Below are 25,098 nucleotides of genomic sequence, written 5' to 3'. Positions count from 1 at the left end.
ATATGAAAAGAATAAGGGTGGCAGTGTAGGAACAGGAGGGCCGTTGTCTTCTGAGCAGCCAGGGCAAGGGGTCCATTTTACTGCATGGCTCGGGAACAGATGTTCCATATGGCTCTTCTGTTCAACAACACGATATAATGCATCATTTCTTAATGAATGATTCACAGTCTCCACTGTCCCCTAAATTGTCTTTGTCTGATGTCCAACTTAAATGTGATTGAACTTAGTTTTGGGGTCTCACTGCTACTCAAGCAGCTAATGCCTGAGATGTGGCATCACTTCTAGAAGCAAATACTTCTCAGGTAAGCCATAAATTCCCAGTGTTTTATGCTGGTTATTGGATACTGGAGTGTTCCACAGACGCCAGTAGGAATTTGTCAACATTTCTTAAAGAATGAAGAAAAAGAGCTGCATAGCCTCATTATTACTTGTACATCTGGTCGAGATGGATGTTCTGCTTACATGCAGCTTTCTTTTCTGTGGCATAAATGAAGGGACCATCTCCTTACAAGCACATCCTATATAGCTGTGTAACATTGGAGTGAAAGAAAATCTATACAATGAATTTAGTCAATAAGAGAATGAATGGGGATAGTTAAAATGTTGTGTACAGGGGCATGTTTTCTCTTCTTAAAGAATGACATGAAAAATTATTAGATAAAGAGTTGTAAGCTACTGACTAGCAAAAGAAATAGAGTTGAAATAGAGGGAAATGAACGGACGTGAGTGAACTTCCTGGTGTAATTTCAAAAACGAACTGTTTGATTGCTCACTGTGTTACGTTCTGAAAAACATGCCTGTTTGCTGAAGCACCATGCTCAGATGTGGTTACTTGGAAAGGGAGATATAGCAAAGGCAAGAATGACAAGGAATATTTATTTCTTGTGACATATTGCTGTTGGTAAACAAACATTCTGCCCAATTCCAATTAAGCTGATGCCATTTGTGCCTAACATCTAGCCAGCAATGAATCTCTCTTAGGAGCCATAATGATCATATGAATGAAAACAAATATTTGACATAATATATGGTAGAAATCTCCGTGCAATATTTTCTTAAAAACACTGTGCAGCTTGCATACCGTGGTTGAGTTTCTTTTTAGGTTTAGGCAAACTTTGTTGTAGATATCAGCTGAGCTTAAGATGTTCAAATGGTGGTATTAGAGTTTTATGTCAAACCCATAAATGAGCATTGTGGAGCTTCAAGCACTTCATTGGAAACTCCTTCACAGCCGCACTTAGAACACATCTCTCAGGGTTCCTGTCGTCATGGTGATCAGCACCAGCAAGCGCCCTCACTGTGCTCTGCGGCTGTTCATGATAGGCCCCCAGGGCTCCACGTACACAGCCCAACATCCTGATCTCGCAGGCTTGTTTCAGCCTTGTGACTTTGAGGCCATGATTACACTGGTCTTTTCCTCTCTATGTGTCTTCATTTTCCTGTCTGGTCATTTTCTTACACTGGCTATTTTATTTATGATACCTTGGGCAGGTCATGTAACCTTGCTGAGTCTCAGTTTCCTTGACTACAGAGTGGATGTAACATGTGCAAGATCTCCGGGCTTGCTGTTAGGGTCAGAAGGCAGCAGAGTGAGAAAGTCAACTGCAGAGCACCACAGAAAAACAGTATGATGGCTATTACCTTTCTTTCCTTCCCAGCGTTGTGTAGAGGGCTTGCCATTTTGTCATGGTTTTGATTTCTTTCCAAATAAAAGTTTTCTCACTAAAAATGAAAAATCCTAACTCCCTAGCAGAGAAGCAGACAATGATTACGCATGGTGACTTGAAAGGAGGGGCCTTGAGTTCCTGGTTAGAAGTCAGACTTATACTGCCTCTTTCCCTCTTCTTTGCCTTAGTATTTGCATAGGGTCAATATAAGGCTTTTGTACCCTTGGAGCCCTGCACCCAGAGCATGGGCAGGCACCGTGGGAGCGGGCCACAGAAAGCAAAACCAAGAAGAGGGAGGAATTAGCAACATAGCACCCCGGCCTCCCTTCCTCCTGGTCTGCCAAGGGCTTTACGGTTACAGGAGCCCTCATTCCCTACTTATCAGTCCCCTCCCAGTCTGAGCCTGCCCCCTGGCCTGGAGGACAATTACATTTTTGTTGGGTCTTTATTCGTGTTACTCCTTTTTCTCCAGCCCTCAAATCTAAATTGTTATCCCTGTGGTCTTGAGTGTAATTTTTGAAGTCATGATGATGCTTCTCCTCCACCTAACTCCCTCCAAAGCCTTCCCCTGGCCTCCCGCGAGCCCCTCCCGGGCACACACAGCCCCCGCCACTCTGGTTTCCATCCACTCCTTCCACATCCTAGGGCTTGTACTCGCTCCAGGACAGCACTACTCCAGCATGCTCTTCCCCTTGTTCATGCCAGCTCCTCATTCATTGGGTGCAGTTTATACCTCTACTCCTCTCAAGGGCTCTCATCCCCTTCCCCATGCCCCTCTCTTCCCATCAGCTAGTCTCTATCACTGAATTCTGTTTCTGTCTTAATAGGGACCACGATTCTATAATTATGTATTTATTTGTTTACCTGTGTACTAAATCTCCTTTCTGTAGATCGTATGTTTTCCAAGGGTGGGGATGGTGCTGTTTTATTTACCACTGTGCCTCACTTATTCCCTAGTGTATAATAGGTGCTCATGACGTAGTTTCTGGAGAGGGGAGAGAAAGAGAGAAGGTAAAAAAAGACATGAGGGGAGGAGAAGGAGGGAAATAAAAAAAGAGAGAGGGAGGAAACAACAAAGGAAAGAGAGAAGACAGAAAGGAAAAATCATGTAACAGTAAATGCTGTGAGGAACACTCTATTTTGTAGAGTGATGAGGAAGATATCGTCAACCAACCATAAAGGAGTAAGACATGGTCTTTGTAATCAATGTTTCATTAGAGTTTGAAATTGTCTCTAATGTTATCAATAACCAACTCCTTAGTCTCATTATTTCTCCCAGTTTTTGAATTTCCATTAACAATTAACATTTAAAATACTTTTTGAAAATTTTATTCATTCATTCAATAATCATTGAGTATACATTATACACAAGTAGGATAGAGGGCAGTTAAGATAACAGAATCTGTAATCAGATTTTATCCGTTCAAATTAATAGCTGTGTGACCTGAGTAGCTACCTCTCTGTGACCTACTTTTCCTCTCTATAAAGGAGATATTAATAGATCTACCTTATTATTGTGCTGTGAGGATTAAAGGAAGTCAGTGCAGGTGTTATCCGCTGAAGATAGAGTGGTTAACCCGGCAGACACTGCCCCTGCAGTGTCTCTGAGTCTGTGGTCTATGAAGGGGGACAGACTTTAAACACATTACCCATACAAACAGCTGTTTCACAGTCACCATAAATGCTTTGAAAAGTTAGAGTGTACCATGAGGGTACAGGTGTGTAAGCAGGATCTTAACCTAGTCTTGGGTGGGATTCTGGAAGCACTTTCCTGAGGAAGTCACACATAAGCTGAAAACTGGAATATGAGAAAAGTACACCAAGCAAAAAGGGAGGTGTGGGAGTGGGATTGGGAGCAAACACTCTGCATTTAGAAGAGCCAGTGTCAGGAACTACTGTGTTTTACAAATTAATTATAAGATGCATTTTCCATCACGTTAAAAATCCCCGGAATTAGGACATGTCCTACAATTGATGACATCTGAAATTCATGGAATTAAAAAAAAAAAGACCAGAAATGTTGGAGAGCAGAAAGCAAGAGGGAAAATGACTGGGGCAATGCACAGGGGCCCACCGTGCAGAGCTGCATAGGGCAGATATCAATATTGGACTTTGTCCTACAAGCAATGGACAGTTTCAGAAAGGTTTTTGCCCATAAGTGCGATGAATAGATATGTTTATTAAAATTTTCACTCTGTTGTGAGGAGAACAAATTGGAGGTGGAAAGAATAGTAAAAGAAGGCTGTATGAGGCTACTGTAATGGTGCATGTAGGAGATCATTGTAGCTTGGAACGGAGTACTGAGCGTGGAGGTGCAGAGAAGAAGATGGACTCAAAAATATTTAGTGAATAGAATAAACAAGGCCTGATGATCAAGTGGATATTGGGATGAAGGTAAGATGCTTCAGGAATGACCAGGGGTCTTTTGCATATGTAAAAGATGCGATGCTGCTGGATAGAAAGCAGTCCCGTTTCCCAAGATAAGGAATTCTGGAAGAGGTGCTGACTGGGGAGATGATTGTGAATTCAGTGTTGGACATGATTAATGAGAAGGCTTGTGTGGTATCTGGCTAGAGTAGTCATGTAGGCTGTTGGATACCTGGTTCTAAAGCTCAGGAGAAAATTCTGGAATGGGCATATAAATCAGGAACTCAAAGGCATAAAGAAGCAAATGCAAGCCATGGGAATGGAGGAGAACTCTCAGAGAGAGCTTGTAGAAAGAAAAGATGAATGAGTGCCTAGGTTTGAGCTGAGAGGAAGTTCAGTATTCGAATGTCATACAGCACAAGACACCAAGGAACATGGAGAATGGTAGGAGGTAAACTAGATGTGGTGTTACAGAAGCCAAAGGAATAGAGTGAAGATTTCAGGAAGAGTGGAGTAATCCACCCTATTTACTGCTTCTGAAAAGCCAAGTAAGGCGAAGATTTAAAGGTATCCATTGGACATAATGACTTGAAAGACATAAGAAGTCTTCACAAGAGCTGTGGTGGAGTCACATGGGTGGTTATGAAGATGCAACGGGCTCAGAAGTAGGTAGGAGGTGAGCAGAGGGAGAGAGACTATAAGCATTTATTTTGTGAGGTTTGCCTGTGAAGATGGGGAAGATATTTGTATCTGCAGAGGCATGTGAGGATCCAGAATACTTTTTTGTTGTTTTTCTATTTTCTTCTGTTTTCTGACTTTGTCTTCCTCTTCATCTTCTTCTTTTATTGAAAATGGGAATATGTTTTCAATGCTAATAGCAAAGATTCAGTAAAGAGGGAGAATTGGAAGGTGTAGGAGAGGGAACAATTGGTAACACCAAGCAGGTGAGATGGGTTAGGACCCCGAGCCTGAGTGGAGGAAGTTGTTGCTTTTCTAAGAGCAAGAAGTTCTCTTTATAGTAATCAGGCACCTGTGCCGGTGGTACCCCAAAGCTGAGAAGTTCCCGCGGGTTTTATTTTCCCAGTGAAGCAGGGTAAGTCTTAAGAGTGAGATTAGACTAGGGTACAGAAGAGTTTTTAGGTGAAATGATACAGACGTGCATGGGCTTGAAATTGCATTGAGGGAAACATCGAATGGGAATGCTGTTTTAAGGGTTGGTAGGAGGGGTAATAATGAGTTTACAGTGACTTCTGTATTCTTGGGTAGTGTGATCTGTACTTCTCAGCTGCTCTGTAGCTGACATGGGAGAGGAATATTGTTGGAGTCATCCAGAGCTGGGATTTGATTAAAGGAGCTCAGTGAATGCCCAAGAGAAAGACTGAAGTGCCTGATCATACATTCTCGGTTTAGAAGAAAGGAAAGGAAGCTAGGACGGGCTTCACACATAAGGGGACATAGGTGTTGTTGACCTGTGAAGGCTGAGTAAGGAGGTAGACACATTACCAGTTACTGACTAACATGAGCTAATGGAAAATGTGCAGCAGTCCATCCCCCTAAGCCCTAGCTCTGCAATTTGGTGTATAAAAAATAAAACAAATGGGGGAGCAATGCCTCCAATGGGGTCAGAGGGAATGGGAACAAGAACACAGAAAGGAAGCTCAGCTTCGGAAAGAGGTACCTCAATGGGACAGGTAACATGTTTGCTTTTTGCTTAGTTTTTTTTCTCATGCCTTGCTCAGAGGCAGGCCAGAAATAAATGTCCAGTACATATTCCATTAATGAAGAATAAATGAAGGAATTAATGAGCAAAAAGGGACAATGCTGGTAGAACTATTCTCACAAGAACTCATCTAGTTAGTCTTTGGTGTTTGATTAAAATCATAGTTCAGGCTACTGATCTGGATGTATTACTGTAAAATCTGACTTTTACGTTATTTTGAAATTAACTTTTAATTTGAACTAACGTAAAACAATGATTCAAACTGAATCTCAATAATCCTTCGTGTACCCTATACTGCAGATAGAATACATCTTTGTGCTTGAATAAGGAATTGTAGTGTTGAAAATGGAGGAGTTGAGGAGGTCACTGTGGAGCAATAGTAGAAAGGAAGCATTGAATTCTTGCTCCAGGTGAAAAAATGAGGAGGAATAACTGGTCCCGCTACAGGTGCATCATATTGCTAGTGACTCTTCTTGCTGGAGGTGCATCCTCACTAAAGTATCATGACCCCTTTCCCTGCCACCCTCATTCATTTGCACTTACCCTTTCCAAAATTTCCCGTTTGCCTATGTGTTCGTTGTCTCTATCAGCCCCCACCAACTGTGTATGCTGAGGCTTATCTGATTAGTGCAGTCCTGCGACCCAGCACCTAAACTAATGCCTGGCGCTAATAAGGGATTGAGAAATATTTGTTGATTTGATTAAGATACTATTCCAATTCACTTGGGGTGTTTCCTACCTGTGTGTGAGCTGTTGCTAGCTCTAGAGCAAAGCTTTGAAACTTTTAATGAGCATACAAAGCAGCGAGATCTTGTTAAAATGCAGATTCTGATTTAGTAGGTCTGGGCTGGGTCTGAGAATCTGCATTTCTAACCAGCTCCCAGGCTCTGCCCATGCTGAGGGCCCAGGGACCACAGTTTGAGTGCCACGGCCCTAGAGTGTAGTCGTTTCCCACATGTCAGACTGCAATACGATGTTTCCTCGACTTGTTCTGAGGGTTCTTGAAAACTGAGCCTTTCAAGTTTTGAGAATTTAAACAAAAAATACAGATTTAAAAATACATTTAAACTAGGTAAGAATAGATAGGTTATTATGCCCATTTTATAGATGAAGTGGCTGAGGCGCAGAGCAGTTAAATGACTTACCTCAGATCATAGAGCTAGTAGGTGGCAAAATATTTTAAATTCAGTTCTTTTTACTCTAAGTAAAATGCTGTCTCCAACATCATGTTCTCACACTATTTGTGTATTCACTCATTCATTCTTCAGTAGTTTGTAGAGTACCTTTTTGGGGGATTTACTTTTGCTTTAACTACTGTTTTGGATGTATGTTCTCATTCCTGCCAGCCCAAATTCTATCCTGTCTTTAAGACAGTTGAAAAGCAAGTTCCTCCATCACAATTTTCGTGCACTGCACTGTTCCCCAAATCCCATCCCTAGTGGGGAGGATGCAGATATATAAGAAGAAAACTTATATTTACGCTAATCTGGTAATGCCAAAGAAGATCCACTAATAAACTGTCATTTGACTCAAAAAACGTAACTATGAAACTTGTTTTTACCAGTAACACTAGCCATCCTTTTCAAACTCATCCTGCAGAGGGAGTGAGTCATCAACATTTCGTCAGCCATTAACAACTTCTGGCATTTCTCTATCTGCTTCAGAACACCATATTTTGTTCTACCAAAGTAACTGCACTGAGCATGTGCACCCAATTTCAGAGGGAGTGTGATAATTAGGGATGCTGTGAAACTGACTGGCAGCTCTTTGTGCCAGTCTAATTCTAATGGAAGATGACTGTTCAAAGCAGGTGGTGCAAGCACCTGTAGTCATTTTCTGTGTTGCTATTTTATGATTGGCAGTAGAAAAAAACCTTCCAGAAATATCCACATGATTGAAATGCATGGATTTAACACTCCTCCTGACCATCTCAGAACACCTGAACCCACACCAAAAATGTATGCAGGAGTGCATTCCACTCCTCAAAAGTCAATAAACCTCCACACATTGAATTTTGAACCTCTAAGGCTTCTATACATCTCATGCTGATACCTGGGGTTCCTATGAAGGATTTGGGCACAACACACACTAGTTATGACCTTGAATGCTCTCACACTTCAAACTATGATGGTGACTCTATTTAATGGAATTTTCTTGGGGAATTGCTCAGTAAAATTAAGAGTAACTTTATAATGTAAATAATCCACTGCTCCATATCTATTTTTTCAGTCTTTTGTCTTTTCCTTGATTTTCTTCAAGTGGGTAAATATGGCTATCTCTGTTATCAGATATGGCAGAGTATCAGTAGTTTATGCTCAGAAATATGATACCCAAGGAAGTGTTATAAAATGATAAACACTTCTGATTTAAATAAATTCTCCTTCAAAGAGCTCCAAGCACTTTATTGTATCTTTTATCTTTCATGGCCCTGTGGAGAATATGGCAACCATTTATCCTTATTTTACAGAAGAAAAACTGAGACGAGTCAGCTAATATGGCAGGAATGCATAGTTTCATAAAAAGCAATAAGCCCTTTTGTAGGTAAATTAAGCAGAATGTCCAGCTGCGGCTGCCAGTTTCCGTGGTGGCCTTCCCTGGCTCCCTTCTCCCATTCCTTCCTCCCCATCTCCAAGTTCCAGGACGGGTGTGTCTTCTGGCATCTGAACTCTGTTCTCAGTTAAGTCTAATCCACTCCCTTTCTCGAGTCTCATTTACGTTCAGTGTTGATGGATTGCAGTTCTTTATAGATGCTGTCAGATATTTGGGTGAATGCAGTACATTTAGAAGACAGGATCTTGAAGTATTATTAAATAATACCCTGTTGATGATTAGAGATAAAGTATGATTCTATAACCTATGCATTCTTTTTTCTCAATGATGATCTATTTTTTTTATTTCATTTGCTGTGCCTAAAACAAACTTTTTATAAATTAACAGCTGATTAATATAAACTATTGGATTCATTAACATCAATGAGAAAAATGGTTCTATGAGAACTTCAATATTAACATTTACTAATATGAATATACATGTTCATGTCCTTTGGTTTCTTACCAAGTTGTAGGTATTTTTTGTATAGTATAGTGCAAGAGATAGTGCTTAAGAATGGGGACTGTAGAATCAGATCTGGGTTCCCGTTCTAGTTCCACAACTTACTGTGGAAACTTGCACATATTCATTACCTTATTGGAGGCTCGGTTTCCTGATCTGCAAAATGGAATTAGCAATACCCAGCTCAGATTATTGTGAATATTTATTTATTTATTGTATTTATTTTTATTTTTTACACTGCAACCATGACAGATAAAGATTATTGTGAAGATTAAACAAAGATAATGCAGACTAAATACTTAGTGCAGAACCTGGCATGTAGTAAGTGTTCAACAAATGGTTGTGGTTGTTGATGGTGATGATGAAGAACTGCTGTGGAGATATGAACACTCCTGTACATATTTCTTAAAATATCCAAATAAAGTGTATATTGAAATCTTCTTTTCCAAAATGGTATTAAACTGATTTCAGGTGTGTCAAACAAGAGTTACTGAGTGCTGCTTAGAATTGTGGTGCACATCTGGAATACCCTTGGTCATTACAGTTCAGACTTAAAAGAGCTTAGTGGGAGCTACTCTCTGCAGCAGGAAATTGCAACCTGAGGGCAGACCACTTGTAGCAATACAATACTTTAAAGAAACTAAAACATTTTTAACAAGGACACAGGCAAATAGCCATTAAGTAGCACCTGGCAGCTCTCAATTTAACATTTAGAAATTTATGGAAGTCGGGCTGGGCACAGTGGCTCACACCTGTAATCCCAGCACTTTGGGAGACCAAGGTGGGCAGATCACTTGAGATCGGGAGTTCAAGAGTAGCCTGGCTAACATGGTGAAACCCGTCTCTACTAAAAATAAAAAATTAGCTGTATGTGGTGATGTGCTCCTGTAGTCCCAGCTACTCAGGTGGCTGAGGCAGGAGAATGCTTTGATGCTTTGAACCTGAGAGGCAGAGGTTGCAGTGAGCCAAGATTGTGCCACTGCACTCCAGCCTGGGCAATAAGAGCAAAACTCTGGCAAAAACAAAAAACAAAAAACAAAAACAAACAAACAAACAAACAAAAAAACCAAAGAAATTTATGGAAGTAAAAAAACATTTATAAAAGGTAAATCGGGCCTGGCTCTGTAGCTCACACCTGTAATCTCAGCACTTTGGGAGGCCGAGGCAAGTGGATCACCAGGTCAAGAGATTGAGACCATCCTGGCCAACCTGGTGAAACCCCATCTCTACTAAAAATACGAAAAATTAGCTGGGCATGGTGGCACATGCCTGTAGTCCCAGCTACTCGGGAAGCTGAGGCAGGAGAACTGCTTGAACTTGGGTGGTGGAGATTGCAGTGAGCCGAGATCATGCCACTGCACTCCAGCCTGGGTGACACAGCAAGACTCTGTCTCAAAAAATAAATAAATAAATAAATAAATAAAGTAGGTAAATCAGCTGGGCGCGGTGGCTCATGCCTATAATCGTAGCACTTTGGGAGGCTGAGGTGGGCAGATCACTTGAGGTCGGGAGTTCAGGACGAGCCTGGCCAACATGGTGAAACCCCGTCTCTACTAAAAATACAAAACTAGCCAGGCATGGTGGTGGGTGCCTGTAATCCCAGCTACTCTCCTTGAGGCTGAGACAGGAGAATCGCTTGAACCTGGAAGGCAGAGGCTGCAGTGAGCCAAGATCGCACCACTGCACTCCAGCCTGGGTGACAGAGCCAGACTCCATCTCAAAGAGGAAAAAAAAAAAAGGAAATCATTTTGACTCATGAAACCTAAATGTATTGGGCACATCCTAACTTTAGGAAAGGCCAACCTTGTGTAATTTTTAGACTTTCTAGGCTTTTCTAGAAGGAAGTTAAAGCAAATGTTGAGGTAGAGAAGTACTTAGACTATTTGAACAAATTAACATAAAGTGTGAATTGTAGAATTTTGAAAAATAAAATCTAATTATTTTCAAGAACAATTGGTGATTGTAGTCCAGTCTGGTAGTATTCACAGAAACTTGTGGCTACAAATGTGATATTGTTGAAGATCATTGTTTTATGTGGGGTCAGAGTAGCTGTGTGAGCTGCTTCATAGTGGCACAGCAAGTTAGTGACATGAGTGACAAGAAGAGGTGCCCAAACCATAGCCCAGTGCTCTCACTTTATCTACCTCTCAGAGGGCCCTTATCATGAGCAGCCACAATCATCTGCAGTCATAAAGTTAATGTTAATTTTGCTATAACATCTTCAAGAAGAGCTTATTTTTTCAAGTGGTTTATATTATTTCCTGAAGATTTTTTAATAAGAAATGCATAATTTATTGAGAGATTAAATTCGAACTTTCTTTATATTGCACTACATGTTGCAATAGCAATTTCCCTGGATGCTGTAACCTCACAGAAGAGGGAAACTAATATTGAAGGGCTAAGAATGCTAACTGTTCTTCAGGTGTCCTTAAAACTAGGTGGTGTTAACCTGATCAAAAAAGCAGGAGAAATTATATTTTGGCTAAACAAAATAGCACGAACACATGCAAATGGAAAAAGCACAGACAACTGTTACTTCCTCGAGTTTTATTCATATTATTTATTTATTTTGAGATACAATTACAAGTACAATTTCACCTTTATCTAAATGATAACAGATGAATGGAGTCTAACCTAAAGTTTCTTTCCAGTTAGAATTTTAACGACAACAGTGATGCTAAGAACATGGCTCTCCTGTCACTGGGACAGGAGGGGCGCTTTGTGAGTGTCAGTTTGAGAACTAAATGAGCTAATACATGGGAAGCGTTTAGAACGGCGAGTGCTAGTGATGTCAGACACTGATGTTGTCACCGAAGCTCTTTAACATGACTATAGACTTCTAAATAAGGATTACTAGATTATTCTAGGTTCAGTCACAAGCATAATGCAGTAAATGAGGCTCCAGACCAATGCTATCCGATGGAAAAATGTGAGTCACATATGTAATTTTGAGTTGTCTAATAGACATGTTACAAAAATACAGAGAAACAGGTGAAATTAATTTTAATGTTTTCTTTAACCTAATGTATCCAAAATATTATAATTTCACTGTGTGATTTAAATAAATATTAATGAGATAGTTTACTTTTTTTTGGTACTAAGTCATTAAAATTTGGTGTGTACATTACCTTTTACAGTCCATCTCCATTCAACCTGGCCCAAGTTCAAGTCTTCAGTAGCCTCTTGTGGTCAGGGCTCTGTATCGGACAGTGCAGTTTTCATGAAACCCACCTGTTTCCATCCTTTCTGAAGGTGCACATGTTTTTTTTTTCTGGGGGGGTCTTTCTTCTTTTTTACAAGATGGGCAGACAATGTCCAAGCCCACCACATTTTGGTAGAAATACTTGATACATGAGTTAAAGTACATGTAGGCAAGTGCTGGGAATTGAATGTTTGGCTCACTCTAAAAATAGTTTGCTTCAAAAGTTATAGAACATTTATTTTTTTGGACTGTTTTCTTATATTTCCAGTTCAGTAAATTGTGGCAAATTGTATTGTCAAAGCAGAGAGAGGTTTATTTGTTATTTTGTTTACTTTGATAGGGAAAAGATTTGCTGCTTAGGCTTCTCTTAAAAAAATTATTTATCGGATTCAGTAAACATTAATTGTTCCCAGTGAGCACAATCATTTTGCCTGCTAGGATGATTCTGATTATGAAGAGTTTGGTAGCTGAACAGAAGAATACATGTCCTACAAATATTCCTTAAGTCTCCTTATCAAGGTTACTATTGAATGCATTATAGTAGAAAGAAATTTCATGGCTTTACACAGTTGAAAACAACCATAACTATATTGCGCTGAAGCTACAGAAATAATTATTAAGAAATTTCTGTGTTACTTCTAAAAACTTAAAGATATTAAGTAAGGTAATAAGGTTAGCTTTTATGTGGAATTATTTTATCAATTATTTTGATGTTTTAAAATACTAGACTTCATCCATTTTGAAACGTTAGTTTTTCATGTATTATCACATCACATAATGTGTCAGTACACACAATTCTCTCTTGTAAGTTTTTTAGTGGGGCCATGGCAATTTTGAGTTCAATTCATGCTTTGTGGCTAAATTCGTAAATGAATATCAATCGATATTCCTGGACCTTAATTTTCTTATCTGCAAATAGGGAAGAATAAGAAGAGCTAAAAAGAACAAATGGGTATACCCAGCTGACACTGAGCTAAATGCTTTCCACACCTTAATTTATCTAATCCTCATCATCCCCAGCACCCATGATGTGGCCACTATCCTATCTTCATTTTACACACGAGGAGACCGAATTCACCCAAGATCACAAAGCAAGCGACGGAGCCATCATTCTTCAAGCTCACACTGGAGCTTCTCTGGGGAATTTCCTTGACACTTAAAGTTATTTGGGGGAGAAAAACTGAGCAGAATTACTTAGAATTATTTGAAGATACCTTTCTAAAAACTTATTTCTTCCTATTTAGAAGTCTTTACATAGGCTCACTAAGATATTAGGCAATTCTGTGTTATTCCATAAAACCAAGTTTGTTGTTGACTTTAAGAAAGAAAGTTGATACTGTGGCATAGTTCCTGAAGAAATGATGATGTTGATCCTGGAAAACAGATGGGTAGAACTTGATTCAAATGCAGGTTTGACTGAATCACCCCTGAGGTTCCTTGTAGCTGGGGTGCTCTATGACTCTTGGTGAATGCTGGGGTTGGAGAGCAGCATTCCTGTGCCTTTATTGGGGTCCACATAGCTCAAGAAGGCAATGCAGGGCATTAGTAAGAAGAAGAAAAAGTGAATGTTAGCTGTTGAGATAAGGTAACTAAATAAATTTTTGAACATAAAAGTAGACCTGAAAGCAGAACTCTCAGTCCAGTTGTAAGTCTGTGCAGAATGGACTGAATCATGGCCAACATTTTCCATTTTCATCTGGTTCTTCATAAGCATTGATCACTACTAGAATCAATAAAAATCCACAGCCATAGATCCTTAATGAAGTTGGGAAAGTTCCAATTTTGGGGAAGAAAGAGGAAAGAGAGAAAGGGAGATGGTGAAGTAAGGGAGGGTAGAGTAAAGAAGGGTAGAGAGAGAGAGAGAGAATAGCAAGAAAACAAAATATGGCTATCTAGGCTACAATGAAGCCTTGTTAGAGCTGCCTGCTCCACCACTGAGATAATGATGGCTGAAATAACTCAAATCACTCCCCTGCCTGCCCTTGGGGTTAAGCTGACTTTCAGTGTTGGAAAGAGAACCCTAGAGAAATGTTTGTTTTAGCAGATGTGTTAAGCTTCTTGTGAGAAGTCAAAGTCACTGAATGAAGAGATTACCACCAAGAGTGATCAGGACAACAAAGCCTCAAAGCAAGTGGCTTCTCCATAGTTAATGTACTAAGTGCAGAATTCCTAAGCACTCTGTTTAGAAGTGGTGGAGACATGTTGGTTAGTGAGCAGTTGATTGGTCTTCCCGGAGAGCATTTTGAATCAGCTGAATGTACTGAGGGCGAGATTTAAAAGGTTGTTTCTCTTGGCTTTATTTCTTTTTTTCTAGAGGTTTTGAAAAGCAACATTTACTTTCTATTTCTTTACAGTGAATTTAAAATACTTCATAACATAATGTGCTACTTATATCAAATGTTTATTGTGTGACCAGGTAACAAGAATTATGTCATGCTGAAAGTAAAAAGACTATATGGTCATCTTCTCACTCAGGAAAACGTAAACCAAAAAATAAAAAGTTATGTTTAGTTCCTCGGCCTCTGTGTCTCAGAGTTGTCCTATTGCTACTCACTATTCAACCACGGCACACAGTTTATTGGTGGAGGTAAGAGAGCCTGCATTCTGGGACTGTGCTGCCAGTAAATCTATTAGAAGAAATCATGTAGATCCCAATTTGACATCATGTGGAGGAGGAAGTGAAAGTTGGCTACCTGAACAAGAACTATGAATAATGTGTGAAAGACAATTTTTTTCTTCATTCCTTTCCTTTCATGTCTAACACCTTCCCCCAAAAAACTGCCTCTCCTCTGACTAGGTAATGGGGGTGCCTGTCACAGTGATTCTAAGTCTGTTTGTGGGTCTATGGCTGGATAACTGAAGCAGTATTTCCACAAAAGAATAAAAGTTTTGGCACATTGCTCATAGTCCGTTGCATATGGCAGATGTTCACGAATATTTCTTAGCATGAGTGTGTGAATAAGTGATTATTTAAAAACTCATTATTTGAGAATTTGATTTTCTTTTCATAGTGGCTCCCAAAACAGGGAAAGGGAAAGTTTTGAAACAGATCCAAAACACAAAAATCACAGATAATCATTTGTATGGGTAACAAATTTCAAGATCCAAAAGGATGGAGATAGATTGGAAACATGAGGCAAATTCAAGAAAATGAAATTTAATACCCAACCATGTACCTTTGAGATGGGAGAGAAATGGTTAACAGCAGCATAGCAGGATGTATAAATACAGTCAGATTTCCCTTTGGTTGTATTGTATCAGTGCCAGAAAGGCTAATGCAGTTCTAAAATACTTCAACAGAAGCAAACAGGGCAAAAAACAAACAAAAAATCAAGAAGGTGAAGCAATTATTTTACTCTATTCTGAGGTCACACCAGGAGTATGCAGGCAACCCAGCCAGTTGATGAAGAGATACAGGAGAGTGCTAAGGTGTCCAGTTTTAGAAACTTTGGCACAAGAGGAATCTGACTAGCCTTGGCTGGGCGGGTGTGGGAGGGCTAAAAGGTACTTGCATCTACTCTAGTGGCTCCAGGAGAAAGAACCAGAAATTGCACATAGAAGTGTAGAAAGGGCAGATCTGAGTTCAATGTAAGGAATGATTTCCTAGCTGAGTTGCCTCTTTAGGGGCATGGAGGAGCAGGTTTCTCCAGTTGGTTATGTTCGAGAAGAGGCTGCATGACTCCTTACTGAAGATTTCCTATCAGGTTGGTCTAGACGAGTTACTGTTTCCCTCTAACTCTGTGACTGTGGTTCACATGCCATGTTGTGAAATAAAGTGAAGTCATATGACAGAAGGTAAATGGAGTTTAAGGTCTGTAAAAGTAGATGGCCACCAATATTCTCCATCTCCACAGGGTCCATAGGTCAAACAGGTGGGCAGCTGTCCAAGGTGCTGGAGGGAGGTTGGCCTGTGTCGGTGGTTGTGGTCCCCTGGTTGTCTTCATGCTTGCTGTTTGTTTTAATGCCTCTGGATTTTCTGTTTTTCTGTTCCTCATACAAACCTACCCTTCTCCCTTCCCCACATGCACACTGGGCTTAAACAAAGAGAAAAATGCACTGGAAATGTGTTAGGGGGCTGGGGCTAAACTACAACCTAGGGTTTCCTTCCTTTGTCCCATCCTAGCAGTAAATGAGTCCATGAGTCCATTTCACTTTCAAAGGTCCAGATTGGTTTATAAGATTGGACTGTTTGAATGGATTGATAGTTACAGTAGAAATAAATTTTTTTGAGACACTTGTACTGATTTGCTTCTTGAGTTCTTAACTTTATCCTTTCCACAGTACACACATATCTCGAAAGGAGACAGGAAACTTAAGCAAACCAACAATGATTTTTATGGTGAGGTGGAAGGAACACTAGATGGTTTAGTTAAACACCTCTGTGGCCTTTGGTATACCCAGGAGCTGTGTGTTGGTAATAAACCTGGCAACTTCTCTACCTTCTATTTGTGTTACCTTTTATACATCATTTGACTTCTCAGTCCCTTAGTTTTTTCCGTCTATAAAAACTAAGGGTTGTGAAAATGAAATGTTAATATATGTCAATGTAAATACATGTTAATACACAACTAAGGGTTGTGAAAATGAAATAAGCTAATATATGTCAAGAACTTCTTAGAACAATACCATGTGCAAACATAGTGTTTTAATACTTTGTGTTGAAGGGGTCATCAAGACCACCCTTTTCTGTATTTGATAATTTTAGTAATGTTTTCCTAACTTACTAGAAAGACCCACAGGACACAGAAAAGTTGTTAGACTGACAGTTGTGGTTTATTACAGAGAAGGATATAGGTTGCAATCAGGAATGGAAGGCCATGTGTAGGGAGGAGTCCAGGAAGGACCAGCTGTAAGCTTCCAGTTGTCCTTCCAGTAAAATCACATAAACAGAACTTAATTCTCTTAGCAAAGATGTGTGACAACATCTGCAAAGTGTTGTCAATGAAGGAGGTTCACCTGTGCCCTGGTGTCCAGGTTTTTATGGGGGGGGTCAGTCTCATGGGCATACAGTACCTTTGTGACTGATCTTAACTGCTCAGTCCTCAGCCTTCCCCCATCCCCTCTTGTTACCAGACCCCACCACTTACTTACCCAACGTTAGTCTTTGGTCAGGGGTTTCCTCAGTATCATCCCTTCGTGGTTTACCAGAAAGATGTTATTGGAAAGTGGTCCCAATCCAGACCCCAAGAGAGGGTTCTTGGATCTCGTGCAAGAAAGAATTCAGGGTAAGTCCATAGAGTAAAGTGAAAGCAAGTTTATTAAGAAAGTAAAGGAATGAAAGAATGGCTACACCATAGAAAGAACAGCCCTGAGGGCTGCTGGTTGCCCATTCTTATGGTTATTTCTTGATTATATGCTAAGCAAGGGGTGGATTATTCATGCCTCCACTTTTTAGACCATATAGGTTAATTTGCTGATGTTGCTATGGCATGGTGCTGGTGCTGTCATGGTGCTGGTGGGAGTGTAGCAGTGAAGGTGACTGGAAATCACTCTCATCGCCATCTTGGTTTGGTGGGTTTTGTTTGGCTTTTTACTACAATCTGTTTTATCAGCAGGGCCTTTATGATCTGTATCTTTTGTTAACCTCCTATCTCATTCTGTGACTAAGAATGCCTTAACCTTCTGGGAATGATCTCAGCAGGTCTTAGCCTTATTTTACCCAGCCCCTATTTAAGATGGAGTTGCTCTGGTTCAAACACCTCTGACACTCTTACTGCCTTAAAAGGGTCAAACTGATACAGTGTGACCTAAAAGCCCAGACATACAAAAGTAAGCATGCACTATAAATCACACTGTTAGCATAAACTACTTGGCATGAACTAAGGTCTCAGATATACAAAGATCTTCTTATCAGGTAGGCTATTCTAAGGGCTTAGAGGAGCCAAAGGCCAGTCTTGAAAACTTGTAAGGTGTAGGGTTTGGGCACCCCAGGTCTACTGAGTTAACAATTTATTGCACATATATGTAAGTTTTACTTATTTGAACAATTTAACAATTTTCATAATAATGTTTTTAGTTGTGAACATTTATTAAATATCTGCTGCATAACTCTTTTTATAATCTTTTATCTGTAAGCTGAAAAATAATTTGGTTTAATTCATATTATAAACAGAAAAAATCATTATTACTTCAATATAAAAGGACACATCAAAAACTAATGATCATTACTAGTATTGCAATAGTGGTTGTTCATAAGAGTGCTTCATAAGTTTTAACTATAATTTCATGCCAAATGCTCTATGCATATTATTAGTTGTAGTCCTTATCAACAACTGTGGGAAGTAGGTAATACTTGTAATATGCAGGTGAGAGAATCAAGGTCCAGAGAGTTTCAAGAACTCCCCTAGCTTCCCAGCCAGTAAGGGACAGAGTCTAACTTTACCATCTGATTCATAGTCTTAACATCATGCATGATAGTTTCCAGTGACTCTCAGAGACAAAAGATTTAAAAGGTACACTAAAACATTAAAAATTCAACAAACTTTATATATCTCAAGGTACACAGGATATTTAGATGCTGGGGCAGAGTGTGGCTAGAATACATATGTCCCTTTTACCAAGAGAAGTGATCACTGCAAAGAATATTCCAATACTCCAAAATGCTTTTTTGCCATAAAAATATGGTATAGCAAGCAAAAGTAAGAAAAACAGAGATATGAAAGGGAACACATTATGCAGTTATTTTGGGTGTCTTTATTTCTTATTTTTATTTTGGAGACAGGGTCTACCTCTGTCACCCAGGCTGGAGTGCAGTGTCACAATATGGCTCACTGCAGCCTCAAACTCCTGGACTCAAGTGATCCTCTCACCTCAGCCTCCTGAGTAGCTGGGATTACTGGCATGTGCCACTGCACCTAGTTAATTTTTGAGTGTCTATTAAAAAGAGAAATATAAAATCCAGATGTCTTCAAAGGTTCCAAAATTGTCACCATGAATTGTTTGTAATTCTGTCTTTTTCCCTCCCCTCTTGTTAGATCTCAGTCTGTGGTAGAAGCTGGGACCCTGAAACATGAGGAGAAGGGAGAGAATGAGAACACTCAGCCACTCCTGGCTCTGGACTGAACCCTGAGTCACACCAATGCTCCCGCACACTGGCCTTCAGTGGTATCAGCCACCCAGGAAGCACATGCGCAACTGACCCACACAGACACGTGTGTTCTGCTTGACACAAGGTCCTCCACTCCTGACCCCCTGCAGTGACTGTCACCAGCCATCGGTCTGAGCAGCCAAAGTTGGACAAAGACTTGAGAGATGCTTTTTTTTTCCCCCCACCACAGTGAGGGGACTGGAGGATGATGCAAGGCATTTATGTAAAAAAGATTATCCTTCCTATTTATGGTAGTAAATAAATTGAAAAAATAAAAAACTAAATTTGATGCACACACTGCATTAGGACAAGAATTTTTCTGAGGTATCACACAAGGACCCTGTCCGGTTTTTGAAAATTAAGTGCATTTCCAAGTAAATGTATCAGAGTTAAACTGTGCAGACACCACTGTCAAGTTTCATGTAGTACAAAGCCCTGAGACAATAGCATCTCTGGTAATTTCCATTCTTACTGAATTATTTCCTTTGACCTCATCACCAGCATTGAATTGTTCAGCCTAAGAGCATGTTCTCATAGGTCTGGGTATTTGCAAAGTTTGCTTATTTTGATATCCTGCAAAAAAATTATTTTGATGTCACATCTCTTGTCAGGCCACTAGCTGACTGTCATGAGCTGACTTTAAAGGAAGACACATGCACATGAAATACAATTATTTCATCTGAGCAATGTGAGTTTCCAAAGGCAGTTCAAGAGCCCATTAGTGCAGCGTGTGTCTGCAGAGGAGCTGTCTCATTGAAAACACATGTCAGTGATTAATGAATCCATTCCAGTTGTCTCAACTGGGTCACTACAGCAAAGAAAAGTGCTATCAAACCATTTACCCCTTGTCCCCAACCCTCCTGCAACCATTAAAGATGTGGAGAAAGAACGTGGTTGTTGCTCCGAAGGTAAATATTCAATCATGGAGCAAGACCCATATGGATGGTTAAATATGCAAGTACTAAATAAGAGAAGACTAGAAATGCAAGATGAAATGTCAAAGGTCATTTTATTTACCTATTCTCCTTAGAAATGGAGTCCCTAACTATCCATTCAAAAGAAATCAGATATAAAATAAATGGACATCATATGATATGATATTCTTACTTGTGCCATGTTTTCCAAGACCGGTGCATATTTTTAGATATCTCTTATTTGCCCAGCCATCTGTATGACATGGGTATTTATTAGTATGACCAGTTGGTGCTCAATGTCAAACAAAAATATTTTAGTTAATAATGGGCAGTAAAATATGATTTTACATTTTAAATATTTGGGAGAGTTAATTTGTTAGCTAAATAATTCAAGAGAAAGAGATTATTCAACTCGTCAAAATCACCCCTGATAATGTTATTACTAATCTTAATTATTTATTACATCTCTTTCCCAATGGATCTAATATTTTAATTTTTTTTCCCTATTGGTAGAGAATAATAACAGAAGTAACTTTCATATTATACCCTTGGAGAAATAAAGTTGAAACAGAATTAAAAATACTTCTCAAACAGCTGTATCACAATATAAATTAAATTAATTCATTTTTGTGTAGACATTGGAAATCACAAAAATAATAACATTGAAATAATTCTACTAATGCAGTGACAGAAACACTTTTCTTATGTACCAAGACATAGGTAAGAGAAAGAAAGAATTAAAGTGAATTAGAAAATCCATTTTATTGCTTGGGTTTAAAATAGTTATGGGATACAAGTATTTACAATGCTATTGGAGTCAATTATTGACAACACTTTGCAACAGTAATGCCATTTCTAGTTTTTCAATTGGCAATACTTAGAACCCTACTGTAGTGACCTGATTTTAAATACCATATTTACTAAGTTAAGAGCTAGTTTTTACTCTCTTCCATAATTTCATTACATGAATGTAAGATGATGGCTCAACAATGACAACTTATAGTTTGAATTTCTTTATGTGTATGCAATATACATATGAGAACCAAATTCAACAAGTGACGCGAATGTGACTACATGAGCATTGAATTGTATTGCCCTTGTCAGTTATTTCCTCTGTTCAATAAATACTGAAGGACACAAATACCTTTTTACTTTTCAAGAGTTTGCCTTCTCTTCTCGATTTTATTTATTAATTTGGATATTTTTCCTCCCATGCCTCTTCATCTGATTTAGTGGGATGTTTTCAATACCAGCAAAACAAAAGAACAGGAAAAGTATTTTGCAAACTTATCCATTGGAAGCTAATGTCCTTAAGGTCAAGCAAAAAGAGTCAATTTCAATTTCAAAGAGCTGTTCTTTAAATGAGATAAAGAAAGTCTCCTTTTGTTTTTAGATGGAAAAGAAAGCACACGTTTTTTCTACCTGTGAATGAAATTTGGTGACCTCTGTGCCATTCCTGCAGCATATTTGTTCATATTGGTTTAGAATTCAGTGCATGAATATCATTACATTCTTATAGCTAACATTTCTAGTTAGCTTTGATTCAAAACATACAAAATCTGATGCATTAATACTTTACTAAATTAATGACTTGCTCATCTTTGGAATGAGTAGGCAAGACGATTTTTAACTGTTATTTCTATGTTGTGGGTAATGTTAAAACTAAATATAGATGATGATAATTGCTATTTCACAGCGATGTTTAAAATGGCAGAGGCTTCTCAAGCCAGAGAGATGGGACAGTCTTCCAAACTCTTTCATCAAAAAGGAAAGCAATCTGGACCTCCTACACCCAGGACAAAGATCCTGGCATTCTTGGTAACCTTTTACTCTGCCATCCTTAACATTTCTACAGAAGTGTAGCAGAAATCATCTCCAAGACTGAAGAGCTGGCTTCCTGTCATTCACATGAATCTACCATAGGCAAAGACACTGTATTCTCAGCCCTTGCCTCATGGATGGCGAAACAGCCAGGAGCCTGACACCCTAGCAGCCACCTATCCACCTAACCCTGAAAGAACATATTTTTATTTCCAAGAACTATAATTTTTTCCCAGAAGCTCTAATAATTCGCATAAAAATTTATATCTGGGACTTCTATAACAATATAAGATAATTCCATGCTCTTTTTTCAGTGTGAAAAGTTCCTCTTTGAAAGAAATAGGATTTTGTCAATATCCCCACCACTAGCATAGTGAGAAGAGGATCTCAATCAAGATAAAAAAACAAATGACTAGAGAGTTGGGATGGGTACAGTTCATAGACACTGGCATAATGACCTCTTTCTTTTTTGTATTAGGAAAATAAAACTGCTTTTTTCATGAGTGTCTTTTACTAAGAAGAATTAAAAGAGGGACGTCTGAGTTTCCCAGTAATGCTACCGTTAAACAGCTAGAAGTAAAGCATTTATACAGCTTGTCATTAAAATCAACAAAAACGTAGTGGTACATGATGACAAAATAGTCTAGCTACACTAGAAAAATATAACTGCATAGAAAAATTACAAACTAAAGCAATCCATTCACAGTTTCTACATATGTTCTCTTTATACACTGAATTAGATGTATTCTATGTGGAAAAAATATCTTTGGTAAGGTAGAAGCTATCAAATGTTCACCTTAAATACTGGCAGAAGACCACTGCTTTCATGAGATGACACACAGCAGGGCATTTCCTAAATGAATTGTAGCGAGGCAAATATTCCCTTTAGTGTCTTCTAACCCTAGCAGGAGGCTGAGAATTATTCAGGCTGCAAGTCAAGGGGATTAAGAGTCCTAGTGTTTGAAATTCTATCCTCACACCCAAGGAGATGGAACCAGAAAGGCAGCCTCTCTCCAGAGTGTCCCACGCTTGCATGAATTCATGCTAAATTGCAGGAAGGCTGCGTCTCTGCTGTGGTGTCAGTTCTGGGTGCCACACATCCACGATGAATATCAGCCGGAAAGATGAAGCATCCTGCCATACCTCGTGCTCAAAGGAGTCATCAAAGATGAGCACCTTGCCTTCCTCCCAGGTCCTGCAAAAGAAAGACAAGGATTCCTGAATATAGCTTTGTGTGGTTCAGATGTCTGAGGATCAATTCTTGTCCATGCGCGAGAACTACCTTTGGTAACAACCTTTGGGACATAACCAAATAACTAGAACATCAAGCCCAAGTTTATTCTTCCCTTGATGATTAGGAAAGAATTTCAGAAATCTTGCTATGAACATCAGTTTTCATTTCTCAGCACTGGAGATGTACAAATAACAGAGGATTTGTGATGAGGACATACTGGTCTTATTACATGCCTTGCAATTATTCTGTATATTATTATATGTCTTGCAATTATTCTGGTTTAGACGTATGGGCAGTGATTGGGTCTCAGGCATCTCTATGCTTTTTAAGACACTTCCAATCAATTTTCTTTTCAGCTCACTCCACTTGTTCAAGTTTCATTTTATGGAAGAAAGGAATCAACTTAAACACGGTAACCATAAAGTAGAAAACTAAATTAGGAGTTTCCTAGCTAGTATTCCGGCTGAAGAAAATGGGCAGATTGGGAATGAATTTTGTTTGTATTTTTAGTATCATCTTCTATGCAAGTGGGTTATCCATGGAATATTTTAAATCAATGCTGCAAAACACCCTATAGAGCTTCCAACATTACCTCATAAGATATCTGTATAGGGACTAAGATCTAAATATAGTGTTAGTCTATTAAGAAAGAAACATACAGGAGGCAGTTAACACAATGCTTTTCAAATCTAAAGAGAGTTTATGAGTGATATTGATGGTTCCTTATTTAAAAAAATAGATATTAACTGCCAATATATTCAATACCAAGTTATGTTTTTAAAATAAAATTTTTGCTAGAAAATTTTCCTTAGATACTAAATTCCAGGTAAGCCTTAAAAATTTTGCACCTGGATTAGCAAATAATGAAAATTATAGCATGGGAAATGCTAGCTTGATTTCAAGTTACTGTATTATTATAAAGATGTTTTCCTTGGGAAAACTAGTGGTGAATTTTTATGTTCCATATTAGGTGATTAACCAATATAAACTGAGCAATACTACATATATTGCAGGGCTTCACAACCTTGGTATTACTGACATCTAGGCCAGATCATTCTCTGTTGTAGGGGCTGTTCCATGCACTATAAGATATTTAGCAGCATCCCTGACCTCCACCCACTGTACGGCAGTAGCATTCCCTATACTATTAGGTTGGTGCAAAAGTAATTGCAGTTTTTGCCATAGTTGTGACAACCAGAAACATCTCTAGTCATTGTCAAATGTCCAGGGTGGGAGCAGGGGCAAAAATCATTCCAGTGGAAAATAACTGACATACTGAATAAATCTGATAATAAAATTTCCAAGTTATGTAAACTAACAGATAAAGTACTGAGTATTTCCAAGTTGACAGTTCGTTGAAGTTGGGAACCAAACCTCTACTTCTCTACCCACCCTCCCACCTCCACCCAGCGTGCTATCTCACATACTTCATGATACGGTTTGGCTGTGTCCCCACCCAAATCTCATCTTGAATTGTACTCCCATAATTCCCATGTGTTGTGGGAAGGACCTGATGAGAGATAATTTGAATCATGGGGCAGTTTCCCCCATACCGTTCTCATCACAGTGAACAAGTATCATGAGATCTGATGGTTTCATCAGGGGTTTCCATTTTTGCATCTTCCTTATTTTCTCTTGCTGCCACTATGTAAGATGTGCCTTTCAGCTGGGTGTGGTGGCTCATGCCTGTGCTCTCAGCACTTTGGGAGGCCGAGGAGGGAGGTTCACAAGGTCAGGAGTTCAAGGCCAGCCTGTCCAACATGGTGAAACCCCCATCTCTACTAAAAATACAAAAATTAGCTGGGTGTAGTGGCGCATGCCTGTAATCCCAGTTACTCAGGAGACTGAGGCAGGAAAATTGCTTGAACTTGGGAGGCAGAAGTTGCAGTGAGCCGAGATCAAGCCACGGTGCTCCAGACTGGGTGACAGGGCAAGATTCCATCACCAAAAAAAAAAATAAATAAATAAAAAATAAAAAATAAAAAGGAAAAGGAAAAGAAAGAAGAAGAAGGAGAAGGAGAAGGAGAAGAAGAAG

The 25,098-nt window shown here is 39.2% G+C and overlaps 2 protein-coding genes across 17 annotated transcripts in view; one reads left to right on the top strand and one right to left on the bottom strand.

Moving 5' to 3' along the window:
- The window catches only part of CLVS1 (clavesin 1), a 207,846-nt gene extending 186,679 nt beyond the window's left edge, over nt 1-21,167 (top strand). Inside the window, exon 6 of the mRNA XM_050802005.1 lies at nt 18,982-21,167. Coding sequence (XP_050657962.1) covers nt 18,982-19,069 — 88 coding nt within the window. The 3' untranslated portion in view covers nt 19,070-21,167. The remainder of the gene's footprint in view (nt 1-18,981) is intronic.
- ASPH (aspartate beta-hydroxylase) overlaps nt 20,085-25,098 on the bottom strand; it is a 222,165-nt gene continuing 217,151 nt past the window's right edge. For all 16 annotated transcript variants that reach the window (XM_050801980.1, XM_050801985.1, XM_050801981.1 and 13 more), the window contains one exon: nt 20,085-23,024. In XM_050801980.1, coding sequence (XP_050657937.1) covers nt 22,874-23,024 — 151 coding nt within the window. In that variant the 3' untranslated portion in view covers nt 20,085-22,873. The remainder of the gene's footprint in view (nt 23,025-25,098) is intronic.

This window comes from Macaca thibetana, chromosome 8, assembly GCF_024542745.1.
Source record: "Macaca thibetana thibetana isolate TM-01 chromosome 8, ASM2454274v1, whole genome shotgun sequence".
Taxonomy (NCBI): domain Eukaryota; kingdom Metazoa; phylum Chordata; class Mammalia; order Primates; family Cercopithecidae; genus Macaca; species Macaca thibetana.
This window is presented reverse-complemented; position numbering and strand designations above follow the sequence as displayed.